Source organism: Hemicordylus capensis, chromosome 6, assembly GCF_027244095.1.
Source record: "Hemicordylus capensis ecotype Gifberg chromosome 6, rHemCap1.1.pri, whole genome shotgun sequence".
Lineage (NCBI taxonomy): Eukaryota > Metazoa > Chordata > Lepidosauria > Squamata > Cordylidae > Hemicordylus > Hemicordylus capensis.
Window position 1 is genome coordinate 61655820 of NC_069662.1, and position 13496 is coordinate 61669315.

At 41.9% G+C, this 13496-nt stretch overlaps 1 protein-coding gene across 5 annotated transcripts in view; it reads right to left on the reverse strand.

Moving 5' to 3' along the window:
• Positions 1–1772: 1772 nt before the first annotated feature.
• The window catches only part of G3BP2 (G3BP stress granule assembly factor 2), a 68588-nt gene continuing 56864 nt past the window's right edge, over positions 1773–13496 (reverse strand). For 4 of the 5 annotated variants that reach the window (XM_053259622.1, XM_053259624.1, XM_053259621.1 and 1 more), the window contains 4 exons: positions 10766–10868; positions 8028–8156; positions 7676–7794; positions 1773–4500 (listed from right to left, as the gene is read on the reverse strand). In XM_053259622.1, coding sequence (XP_053115597.1) covers positions 4228–4500; positions 7676–7794; positions 8028–8156; positions 10766–10868 — 624 coding nt within the window. In that variant the 3' untranslated portion in view covers positions 1773–4227. The remainder of the gene's footprint in view (positions 4501–7675; positions 7795–8027; positions 8157–10765; positions 10869–13496) is intronic. The other variant, XM_053259625.1, reaches the window with a different exon arrangement.

The following is a 13496-nucleotide window of genomic DNA, read 5'->3' on the forward strand; positions in this document are numbered from 1 at the left end:
TTAAGACTGCAAACCCTTTGGGGATAGTAAATAATCTTCTCAACTTTTTATGTAAACCACTTGAGAAATCTGGGTTGAAAAGCCATATATAAAATAAAAATCCACCCTACCTCCTGCGACTGGTGGCAGCAGGGAAAGACATTAGGTGATATTAGTGCGGTCTGGTGACTATTTGCTCCTGTTCCAAAAATTATGAATTGCTTCGAACTCACAGGGTCCTCCATAAAAGTGCTTCCTTGAAACAGCACACAAATGTTCTTCTGGTGAGCTCTCTGGGCCATTGGTCTCTTCTGCATGTTTGTTTGCATCAAGGAACCTGGTCAGTTGAACTCCAATGTCCTATAATGCCCATTGACAGGTACAGGTGCCACCGCCACCCCCTGTTATTTCTTCCCCAACATTGTGGGTGGGCAGGCGAGTATGGTTCTCTTACTGCTGCTAGCAATCCAGAGACAGAAGGAAGTAGTAAAAGTACAAATGAGCATGCAAAAATAATAAATGATGGGCCCTCAACTTCTCCTGAGCATCTCAAACCAACCACCACCACACACTTCTGGAATAAAAAGGATAGGAACTGAAAAGAGTTCTTTGGGATGAAACAAAGTCTTAGTGCTACCGGTAGAATCTGATGTGGGGCTAGGTAGATATCCTCTGCTGCAGGGGAATATGAGGTTTCAGACAGATGCAGAAATGTAAAGTTACATTTAAAATAACCTCTGCAGAGCCTATGAAACTCTCCAGAACTTATGTTAGCCAGATGGTGCATCTGGTTCAATATTGTGACGTAGAAACTCTCCCAAGTTTTCAGGCAGATGTATTGTTCAGCCTCACTGGCTGAGATACCTTAACAGAATACACCAAACAGTGAAGCTGAAGCCTTTGTCATACAAAGCTTATGCTTTACCTAATGGACCCTTTGGAACATATTAATTTACTAGCACTGTTCAACAAAACTGCATGGTATTCAGAGTTTTACTGAGGTGGGGTAGGTTGCAGGGGAGGAATTGTACATTGTTTTAATGAGCCTAACAAGTAGGCAAGGATTCAGAGTTCCAAAAATATGGGTCACAGTTCCATAGGAGTTACCAGAAAGAAGAATTCAGCATCCCTGACTGCAGCAGGCCGAGGCATAGTTTAAACAAATAAGGAAATAAAACTGTTTCTGGACAATGCCATTTCATACTGCATGACAGTGTTTTGAACCTTACTGCTCCTAGGAAACTAGTTATCAAGAAAAAGAATTATAGCCTGTTTTCCTTATATGCTAGCTTTAAAATGTATAGGATGATTCCCATGAGGGATTCTTAACTCCTGCACTCTTCCAGCTGAAGTGAGGTAAAGTCTAGGAACAGTTTTACCACTGCTTGTTTGTCTGAACTAGTCCTAAAACAGAGATATATACATTTCATCTTTCAATCACTTTAAAATCACAAGGCAGTTCACGGTGATAAAGTACCAGCGATGCTGATTTTGTATTTCTACCTGATTCTACAAGATTCTGCTTGGCTGTTGGTATAAGACATACAGTATATTTAGAAAGATGCACGATTTTATTAAATTTGAGAAATTATGTTAACATAAATTGACAATATAGAATTAAGTGTTGCAGTGACTACTAAGGTCACTGCTAGTGGAATAACTGGAATGACAGCATCATCAGGACAAGAGTAGTTTTGGAATAAATAACGGCAACAGGATGATCTTTCTATGTAGAAAATGAGCACACCAGCACACAAGCCTATTCCTACCGAGAGAGAATTCAGAATCATTAATGAATGCTGCAGACATCAGTAGTTTATTGGTATGTTTAGTCAAAACATTCAAAAATGGAAACTTAAGTAAATACTTTCCACCTGCAACAATTAAACTAGATTCTACTAGCATATAATGCTTAACACATTACAGCAATAAAGATGGTAGTCCATTGTCTTGCATACCTAATAAAGCCAAAAGATGGTTAAAGCAAGTTTGTTGAGATAGGATTGTAATGATAGCAATACTACCCACATCAACAAATAAGCAGTTTTAACAGTAATGGTCAAAGAGATCTGTTTTTCCTTTTCTTCTAGAGGTACATTTATTGAAAGGAGGGACAAGAACACTATGAGTCCACAGTACAGTAGGTGAACAGTCACCATGTAAACTTCTGTAGTATGCTTCCAATATTGTTATTTCATGGCATTTAAAGAAGCAAGCCGAGAAGCTGAATGGCTCAGTAGCTCCTCTAATTGTCAGTTACACATTTTTCTGATTATTCTCCCAGTGCTATTTGCCTTAACAAGTTTGTATAGAAGATGGCAGGGCAATACCGTAGCACTAAAAAAGTCAAGGAACATAAACACTGGTAAGCAAAATGCTTGTTGAGAACAGCACTTTAAAGAAAGGCTCCCAACTTAAGTCAAGTTTATGGTTGGTGGTGAGGCATTCAAGTACTACATTTCCAGGAATCTGAAAATGAAACAGTTCAACACAAAAAACACCCCTAATATATAAAAATGGAAAGAGAGAAATGTGTCCCAGAAAGTGTATGAAAATAGTGCAAGACTTACCATCAAACATGGAGGACCTCAATTTGGAGGAAGAATGATACAAATTCACTCCCTTCTCCCCCTCCCCACCTCATTTAACACACACAGGCAAAATCTTCCATGTTCATAGGAAACAGCAAATGGTTTCAGCAACCAAATGCTCCTCTGCCATGGGCATTTTTGTTGCACTGTAACAAGTGAGGTCTTCCATGCTTAGAAGCAGCTTTGAGTGGTCACATACTTTTGCCTCCCCTCAAGAGTAAGCCTGAAGTTGGCTGAGCTGTCCAGCACAAAGCTGGGGAGTATTGTTTGCTACATTTGCAGTTTTCTGGAATGTGCTATCTATGCAAACAGGAACCTGGAAACTGCAAAACTCCCTCAATGTACAAATCCAAGCCACACAGGCATCAAAGTCGCTTAAAGGTTTGTGCAAAATGGGTGACAGTTCAAAAAACTGGAAATCGCAAATACTTGAGCTATTATCCTGCCCTGTGAAAATTGCAGTATCCTTGAGTGTAACAAGTTTTATGCTCAATGTGATATCTGAAGTATACTTGAAATGAAGGTACATGCTTGATTAACTTTAGACTTGTCTTTGCAAGAATGCACACTCACTTCCATAACTCCACTTCTGTAAAAACATGGCTACTTCATTTGTCCCTCCTTCAAAGGCTTCAGAAACTTGTTAGCTGTAGGAGCTAGGCAAATAATATTCCAGTAACCTTTATGGATTTAAAGATACTGCAATTTTTATACAATGATTTTATAAACATTTTTACAGCTGTTAAAGTTTTGCAGCACAGCCATTCATACACTATACTGTACAAAATCACCAGCAAGACTGGAATGATGTATTTAATAGAAGGCACCATCATGCTTATTACATTACCAGAGACCTCAATACAGTAAAGACAATTTTTCACTGTACACTGCTTACAGAAAGGGGAAAAGGGTAGAGGAGTGTGTTGAGCAGTCAGCCATCCCTGTTTTGGAGAGAGGCAGGGAGCTCATAAGATTCTTTAAAAAACTTGTTTTGTATTCAGGACTATGATTGATGTTTTAAATGGTTTCCTTCTGAAACATACTTATAGTCTTATTAAGGTTTTTGTGTGTGTACATATATTGGTCACAGCAAGCAGAGTAGATGCCCGCATCGTTTCACAAGCTATATTGTTTCTTGCTGCTTTCAGCAGATGTCAACGTAAAATGAGTTGAATACCCATTAGTGCATTTGAGTTCATAAAAACATGAATTGTTTGGAGCCGAGTGTTCTAAAAGGAAAAAAGAAAAAGGGCGAGCTTCTCCAATTGCACAGATTGCACTATTTGCACTTCCAACAGTAATAGGCGGAAACAGTAACACTTACACAAAATGTGCAGCAAAGGGATTTTTTTCTTTACTGAAAGGACCTTATCTCAACTGGGTATGACCTTTAAGTCCTTTTTTTGTTGCCAAAAGTTTAATGGTCATTTCGCAGTCCTTAATCTCCAAGTCTAAATTTATAAATTAACAGTGTGACTTCTTTGTGAAAATGGGGAAAGAACGTCCACCTCAATTTAACTTGTAACCAGAGGATGTTTCTCACATCAAAGAAATGATCAAAAAGGCTGTGTTACATTCCAAAGCCAGAAAATTAACAAGAATGCAAACACGACGAATAATGTATCACTGCCAAGACTGCCTGCCAACATTGGGTTCTTCAGCGACGTTGACCTGTGAACCGGCCTTCCATCTGCCCAGTTCCTCTTCCAGAACCAAGTTTCTGGGCCATGCCACCCCTCAAGGGAGGCCCTCTTCCATCACGGTCTCGCATCATTCCACCACCCACTATTCCACGGGGACCCCCAGGACCTCTGTCGTTGCGTCGAATATCCCTGCGGTCGTCACCTCCACCTCGTGTCTCCCTTTCACGAGCAGCTCTAGTCTTTTTTTCTTCTACATTCAAGCGCACCTCCCCACGAAACATAATGGGCTTAGAAGGAAGAGGGGGGAAAGGGTTGATAAGAAAACTTAGTTCAAATGCTGTCTAAGAAGGTTACCAACTACAAACATTGAACAGGTTAAAATATTTATTTGCCTAGGCATTTTAGATTGCTGTTCTATTGCTAGAATTTTTATGCTGCTCTGCTTTTAATATTCTATGGTTGCTATTTTATTGTGTAGCACTCTGGTTGTCTCTGAGCTAAAAACCAAAGATAATAAAATGTTATAATAAAACAATCATAATAATGGAGGGAGGCCATAGCTGAAACAAAACACAAACTTTGTTTGCAGGTTATCTTACTTCAATTCCTGGCACCCCCAGTTAAAAGAATCTTGGATGCAAGGCTGGGAAAGAAGCACCTCTTTGCCAAACGCTTTTGACAGCCATTGCCAGTCAGAATAAAAAAAAATGTGAGGAAGCCAATGTGGGGAGCACTCCCAAAGTACAAGGCAACTTCAAAATGGAATGACTTATAAATACTTACTGTGATTTCCCCAATTATAATATACTTCCCTTCCCTTTAATAATAGCCTCAGTCCATGATGAATATAATAGAGAAGATACACATTTAAAAAGGAGGGGGGCATTTTTACAAGTAATATCTGCTTCGCAGAGCTGCTTCTTTCTTGCTTCTCAGCCATGCAATATCCACCACCACCACCCTTCCTGGGGAGCTATGGCATGATCTTCCACTCTGGCTACTGCCCTCCTCTCTCCCCAAACCAGTGAGCTCAAATCAACCTCTGAATGATGGGACAGTCATTCCAGTCTGTGATCTGCCTGCCTCTCTGTCTCATGTAACTGTAGAACTGCAGAATATAAGCGCAAGCACTACTTGTTTGAACAAGTATTGGGAGCATGTGTATATGTGTGGAGGGCAATTTGGATGAACAGCCCCCTCCACTCCCCCAGCAATAAAGAGCTGCAAGGCACGTCCTGACACTCTCCTGACAGGGGTGCTTTCAGAGTGCCCTCTTCCTAACTGTATGGACAAGTATGGTATTGTCCAAATCAGCTAATTGTAACGTTATCTTGCTTTCTATTTTGTATTGCAGTTGTGTTTGCATGTATAATGATGCTGCATTTGAAGACTGGGAATGGTATAAAATTAAATTGCAAAATGTTTACTATGAAGCAGCACTACAGAAAGGAACGGGTTAGAACAGAGCAATATGTACATTTGAGTGCGTAGTTTTATACTCTCAGGTGTACATGTTGCTCTTTTCTGACTCATTCCTTTATGAAATGGTAGTTCATAGTAAACATTTTGCAATGTAATTTTACACTGTTCCCAGTCTTTACTTAGATATCACTTCAATAACTGAAGAAATATCATCATCACAGTAAGAAGAAACTGATTTGGCAAACATATAACACCTGAACTGGGAAATGTCATAGTTGGCCGAATGTTCAAGCAAACTTGAACACTGACTGAGAATTAGGTAGGGATGAGCCCGGACCGGTCTGGAGGCCATTCTGAAGGCCTCCGGACCGGTCCGGACATGAGGGCGGTCTGGCGGTCCGGCACTGGTGTGGGGGGCTCTTTAAGGGGTGTACTTACACCCCCCCGCCGCGTTTCCCCCGCCAGCGTGTTCGTTTCAAAAAGCTTTGGGAGCGGCAGGATACCTCCCTGCCGCCCCTTCCCCCAGTCGTCAGCAAAAGGCTTCAAAAAGCCTTTTGCGTGTGCGCACGTCACGTCTCTGTGTCATGTGTGTCGCAGAGACGTGACGTGCGCACGCGCAAAAGGCTTTTTGATAGAGATGTGCACGGTCCGGACCGGCACCGAAGGGGGGCCCTTTCTTTTAGGGCGGGAGGGCTTTCTTACCCCTCCCGCCTCTTCACCCCCTCCAGCGCCCATATTTAACTGAATAACGGGGCGCTGGAAACCAGCCGCCCCCGCTGCCCCCCCGAGCAGATTTACATGCAAAGGTACCCATACCCCTGCCGCCGCCATCGCCCGCCCGCCAGCCAGCCAGCCAGCCCTCCCTCCCAGCCGCCCGCCCGCCCGAGTCCTTACCCAATGCTTTAGGAGAAAACGAGAGGAGCTACCGAACAGAGCTCCTCTCGTTAGGAAAGCCTCCAGCAGATTGAAGGCGGTTTGCGCGCGCGCGCGCATGCGCGCACCGCAAAGGACACCGATCGCTGGAGGCCCGGTCTACCCGCCGGGAAAAGGCCGGGTAGACCGGGCCTCCGGCGATCGGAGGCCCGGTCTACCCGGCCTTTTCCCGGCGGGTAGACCGGGCCTCCGGCGATCGGTGTCCTTTGCGGCGCGCGCAAAGCGCCTTCAGTCTGCTGGAGGCCTTCCTAACGAGAGGAGCTCTGTTCGGTAGCTCCTCTCGTTTTCTCCTAAAGCATTGTGTAAGGACTCGGGCGGGCGGGCGGCTGGGAAGGAGGGAGGGAGGGCTGGCTGGCTGGCGGGCGACAGCGGCGGCAGGGGTATGGGTACCTCTGCATGTAAATCTGCTCGGGGGGGGGGCGGCGGCGGCTGGTTTCCAGCGCCCCGTTATTCAGTTAAATACGGGCGCTGGAGGGGGCGAAGAGGCGGGAGGGGTAAGAAAGCCCTCCCACCCTTAAGGTTATACCCCCCACCCGGACCCGGACCAGCAAGGGCCGAACCGGTCCGGCAGTTCAGCCATTCCTTAGAATGGCCGCCGGACCGGTTCGGACTCACCCCTACTTTTTGAAGCCTTTTGCCGACGACTGGGGGAAGGGGCGGCAGGGAGGTATCCTGCCGCTCCCAAAGCTTTTTGAAACGAACACGCTGGCGGGGGAAATGTGGCGGCGGGGGGGGGGAAGTACACCCCTTAAAGAGCCCCACACACCAGTGCTGGACCGCAGCTCCGCAGTTCCGTGCACATCCCTAGAATTAGGCCTGATCTATAATGCAGTAAAATGAGATGGTCAAATGGACTTCACAGATGTAGATGGTGGGTATTTTTGAATACTCCCACATAAAACACTCTCTACAAATAAAAACCTGTCACCTCAGGGGCAAAAGTGTAAAACTTGCATTGCCTTGTTCCAGGCCTGCAGCATGTAGAAATGCATTGATGGGTTAATTTTAAAGGTGTGTAAAAATGTGAGATAAAAATTCCAGGCATTACATACAGCAATGCATTTCTTTTGACAAATTCCATGCAATGGTTATAGCCATGCTACATACCTTTGCCAACAAAATTTTTTGAACTGGCTCGGAGTCATCAAACACTACAAAGCCAAAGTTTGGAAGCTTTCCTCCAACACCTTTAGTATTGATGCGAAGTTCCACAACATTCCCAAAGCCTGCAAAAGCACAGTGCAAGTAGTTAAGGGGAAATGGACAGCAGTTATTAAAGAGCAAATCTGGTTAACTAAGAAGGAAACTGTTGCAATGTTCATTAGAAACATATTTATACCCCATGCCTTTCCATTTCAAAATGAAAGTGCTACTATAATAGTGTTCAGGGATCCAGGCTTCCTAGTCTCTTCCCTCTACCCAAGAAGCTTCATTGTAAAGCAAATGATAATGTACTTACTCATGAAAAACTCTTTAAGTTCATTCTCATCAATGTCATGTGGTAAGTTGCCAACAAAGAGTTGGTGACTATCTGGGTAGCGAATTATTCGACGATTGTCAGATTCATTCTGATCCATATCTCCTCGACCTGCATTTATTCAACAGGATGAGACAAGGTCAGCATAAGTCTCTATACTGTATGTACAGCAATGAGGTTTTAATAATATACATTTTCAGCAGGTTCCCCCCCTTTTATTACATCTTATTTTGATGCCATAAATAGTTCCCAATGATATCACCACCTCTCATCCTCATGAAGTCTAACTGTATCACTCTGTACAGATCTTACATAAGGCTCAGAAGCAATTTTATCTCATCTAGGATTTCTGACTTAAAGGAGTGGCAAAAAATCTCCTGTACTATGTTCTTATATTTATATCCCACCTTTCTTCCATCATGGAAGTTAAACAGTGTACATGAGATTCCCAGGACATCACTCCTTAAGGCGTTAACTAGACATAGGCCTACTTAGCTTCAGCAAGGTGGCTGCTTCATCTGCCCTGGGACCATGTTACCTATGTGACTATCTGATGGCATCTTCCTATGTAACACAATCTACTAGATCTCTTGTTTTTAATTACACTTAACAGCAGCTTTATTAGGTTTGTAAACAGACATTTATGTGTCCCCCTTTAGCAAATCAATATCCCTCCACATCCCCATGAGCAGGTAGCAAAGCTTTTCTAAAGTGAAATAACTGGTTCTTTTTATTTTTTTTCAGGCTACTGATGTGTGGGCTATATAGATATATGGGCTAGTGAACATTTTTGATGGGCTAGCAACATTTGTAGACTTATTTGCAAGGCTAAGTTAAAGTGTTCTACTCTAAAATCTGACCCTTGCTGCTTAAAATGGGGTCTTTCCCCAAGTTCCATTAGTTTGATTTTGTTATTTAATAATGTTACTATAGCTATAGAGGGCTCTATGAGAGAAAAAAGGACACTCTAAACTCTTGCTTTTGTATTAAGACATCTGGAGGTTTTCTTGGTTGCAGAAGTAAGCTAGAAAATGTTGTAGTAATACCCTCAGTCTGGAGATTGAAGTAATTGGTTGGGATTCACTTAGGGGCACATAAGGCTTCAGGTGTGCCCAGTGGAATTTTTGCCTTTGAATGCCAGACCCCACATCCCCACTGCCTTATCATAAAGGGTGGATGCAACTCTCCTCACTTTAAAAAGTTATGTCATGCAGCATGGGGATTGTTTGAGTTAGCACAGGTTGAAACTGTCCTTGGGTGCATGAAACTAGTTTTGCGGCTCGGCATCCACCAGAATGGCAAAAATTACACAGATGGTTATGTGAGCTGAATGGAGAATTTGCAGTAGGGAAAGAAGGGGATCTGTGTGCTCACTGTCTAGTGAATGTACATGATCTCCAAGCAATGTTAGGGAATATATACAGTTTGACAACATGGAGATGACAAACATTGCTCAGCTGATAGTGGATGCAACACAATGTACTCAACCAAGGTACAAAACATTTTTAATTCACATTTTCATCACTCAGTGATTAAGTTTCCACACCTTTAAGTGAATGTGCTCATTCACTTTCCTAGTCATACAAGCATATATATGCTGTATGTAGTTTATTAGCTATAGCATTCAGTACCACACTGATGTGATATCCAGTCAATTATAAAACTGAAATCTTACTTATTAAAGTATCAGAAACAGTACTGGAGCATTTCAGATCCTGAACTCTGCTTCAGTAGATAAATGGAGGCTTGGAATAATCAAACACAGATAATGGTGGCTACTAACCATGGCAGCCAGCAGCTCAACCTCCATCTCTAGGCACAATGCAGAAGCTACAGGATCAATATTCCCACCATGTCCTCAGTGTGAGCTTTCCTATGAAATCTGGCTAACTGCTGCTAGTGGCTGGCTATGAGCATATTACAATGTTCATTGGAGCATAGAAGAGGAAGTTTAGAATGTGATGGTGGACACACAATTCAGCTTCCTGGGAATCTCAGCTGGCAATACATAAAGTTTCTAGTCATTATGGTTATGAACATATTGTTGGAAAGTGTATGGGCAATAGCTTCCAAGACGTAGGCCAAATGAAACATCAAGAATTGGGAAAAAGTCTTCAGTCTTCTTGCCCCTCCCATGACTAACAAATATATAATTAGTTTATTTGTTAAATAAGTAATAAACTGCAAATGTGACCTAAACTCAGTTTTTCCTCAAACCATTAATAATGCAGGGCTACTTATTCAAATACATGAAAAATGCAAGATTAATATTTTCAGGAAAACATAGTTCTAATAGGAATTAGATGAAAATACAGCTACTGAATAACTGAAGCAGAATGATTGTGAGAAAACATGTGTGCACTGCCAAAAGGTGTGCTCAGAAAGTGTTACAGGAAAAGACTGAAAGGCAAAACACCATTTTGGGGGCCATTTACATTAAACTAGGAAAGCCACAAACAAGGCAAGAAAGAAAAAAAGTTGTAAAATTTAGTTTAATGTGGTGAACATCTACATTAGCAGGGGTAAGTATACATCAGAGAACAAACATAGTGCATGCAAAGCCACATGGAATAAACTAATTCCTTCAACACCAGCACAGCTTATACTGAGTGACTTTCACATTCACATTTTATGCCTGCTTAAGGAGGACTGTTTGTCAAAATTGCAGGACCACCCACTGCAATACAATAAGTTACGATCATGCTTAAGAGAAAGTTTACCTGGTCTGGGTCCCCTTGATGGAAAACCTGGCCGTTCCCTCAGACGCTGTTCACGCACTCGAGGTGGTTGGGATTGGGTTTCTGGTTTCGTTTCCACTCTTTGCTGGAACAGGAGAAAACACTATTAGCCCAAATCCTAAAGAAAACTTAAAAAAACAAAAGCAATGCAAATCACAAATGCAGAATGTAAGAATATTATGCAGAATATTTTTTGTAGAAAAAAAATATTCACTTATTAATTCCTCTGTACCAATCCAGGACTGTAGGGCCTGCTGCTCTAATAGCAAATACAGACAAAAACAAAATAATGCAGTTCTGAACTACATCCTATTAATATTGGTTGGTATCAAGAGCACTGTATACCATGTTCTACTCGCACATGGAGGATTTTCAGCTCTCCCTTCTAGAATCAACTTCTGGCACCTCTGAAAGCCCCCTAAGGTTAACTCCCTCTTTAGTATCAACTTATGAGGCATGAGGGTTTGCTACTAAAAGGAAATATCATATGGGCACCCATATGCGTATGGAAGTGCTTTCTGCTCACATATGCTCACCTTTAAAGCCCTACATGCTTGGGACCAGGGTACCTGTCAGACTGTATTTACCCATATGAACCTGCCAGGGCCCTCTGGTCAGCATCTCAGGCCCTGCTCATGGCCCTACCACTAACTGAGATCCAGCTGGCAGGGACTAGAGCAGGCCTACTCAACTTTGCCCCCCACCAGCTGTTTTTGGACTACAGCTCCCATAATCCCCAGGGATTATGGGAGTTGTAGGTCAATATCTGCAGGACAGCTGAAGTTCAGCAGCCCTGGACTAGAGACAAGGCCTTTTCGATTGGGGCCCCTTGACTTTGGAACACTGTCCTGGAAGAGCTTTGCCATGCTCCCTCCCTCAGTGTTAACTAAAGATGTATCTTTTTGGAGAGGCTTTTAAAATTTCTTATCCTCTTATTTTATCTAGTAGTTTTCTTAGTGTTTAGCTTTTCATTATTTTCAATTCTTAAAATGTATTTTAATTTTGGTTTTAGCCTGGTCTTTTCTTACCATTAAAAGCGACTTTGAGGTAGCTACCCTATTAATAAGACATTACTACCAAAACAGGAACAAAAGTACTACAGATTTTACTTGTATCTACATAAAATTATATTTTAGAACTAACTCAGCTTCTAAACTCAATTTCTTTTAAAAACAGTGTCTTCCTAAAGCAATCAGCAGGCCAGAGTATTAAGCTAACTTCTTCCAGATGTGTCAACTGGTTGTATTTATGATTTGTACTTGCTAAGCAAAAGAGTACCAGATGGGACAAGTACTTCTAATCCAATTTTAGATACAGTCTCTCTCAGAAGGCAAGAGCTTTAACCAAGTCTCAGAAGTGGATACTTCACGACAGTCACATGTTTAACTAGTAATCCTACTAACTCATTTGTCGAAGTGGCCATATCAGCAAAGAGTTTGACATTAATTGACTTAATACCCATCATCTCTGTATGATGGTTTTTGGGGAACTCTATGAAAGTTACACATCAGGGTTTTTTTATTTTTTAAAAATACTAGTAGGGTCTTCCTACAAGTTTGCTCAATATCTACCCTTCACACAAACAAAAAGCATCTCACATATTTGTACACAAGGACAATCCAAGACATGGAGGTGCCCAAAGTAGAAAATCAAGTGGCAACCTACTTTCCCAGCATATTTCTAGCAATATGACTGCTATAAAACTGGGCTAGTTTCCTCACATAAACTTAGCATAAACTAATTTAGCATATTTGTGTAAGTTTATTTGGGTGCCAATCCAAGATAATTGTTTATTTTAAAATGCATAATTCTTTGGGAAGGATCTGAAGAAAGGATTCAGGGCTATGCAGGACCCAAATCCCTATCCCCTGACCAGACTTTCCTCCTCTTTCTCCAAAACCAATTGACCTTTCTTTTAAACTTTTCACAGCAATATGAGCACAGTTTGGCACTTAGTGGGCAGCAGCAGACTAAATCCTGTGTATATTTTTAAAGTAAATATGCTCTCCTTAAGAAAAAACCTCTTTCACTCCCCACATAAATATGCAAATGATTGAACTGTAAGTACTTCAATAATTCAGATGATCAAGCAAAATCACCTTTTGTTATATGGATTCTAGAAATGATGATCTCTGGAGGCTTAACAGAACCAAGATTGAAGACCGCTACTTTGAACTTCAGAAGCAAGCCAGAAGAGCAACTCTGTTTGGGCCCACTGAATGGTCTGCAAGCACCTAGTGCTGCAGCAGCATCGCTGCAGCCAAGTGGATGTGCAACTGATCACTTCCTTGGATGGAAGAGCAATGCAGAAGTGCAATATAAAAAAACAGATTAACAAAACTGCAGCTCTATACTTTGCACATCCTTAAACACCTGTGGACACATGCCTGGGAGCGCTGATTCCACAGCACAGTAGAATATCAGCAGAAAATACAATATGCAAAGAACAGAACCACTCTGTGTTAACAGTAGTTGCTCACAACTGCTAACTAAATATTACCAGGAGCTGGCTTTCTGAATATATCTAAAAGGATCAAGTTCTTAAGATGCTGAGTTACTGCTAGAAACAACAATATATAGAGCATGAAATATGTGAAGTCTCAGTATTTAAAGAAATGTATAGAAAGATGTGAACTCACTCCCTTTTATTCTCACCCATGGGTGATTATTATCCATGAAAGCCTATGCTACAATACATGTGTTGGTCATTAAG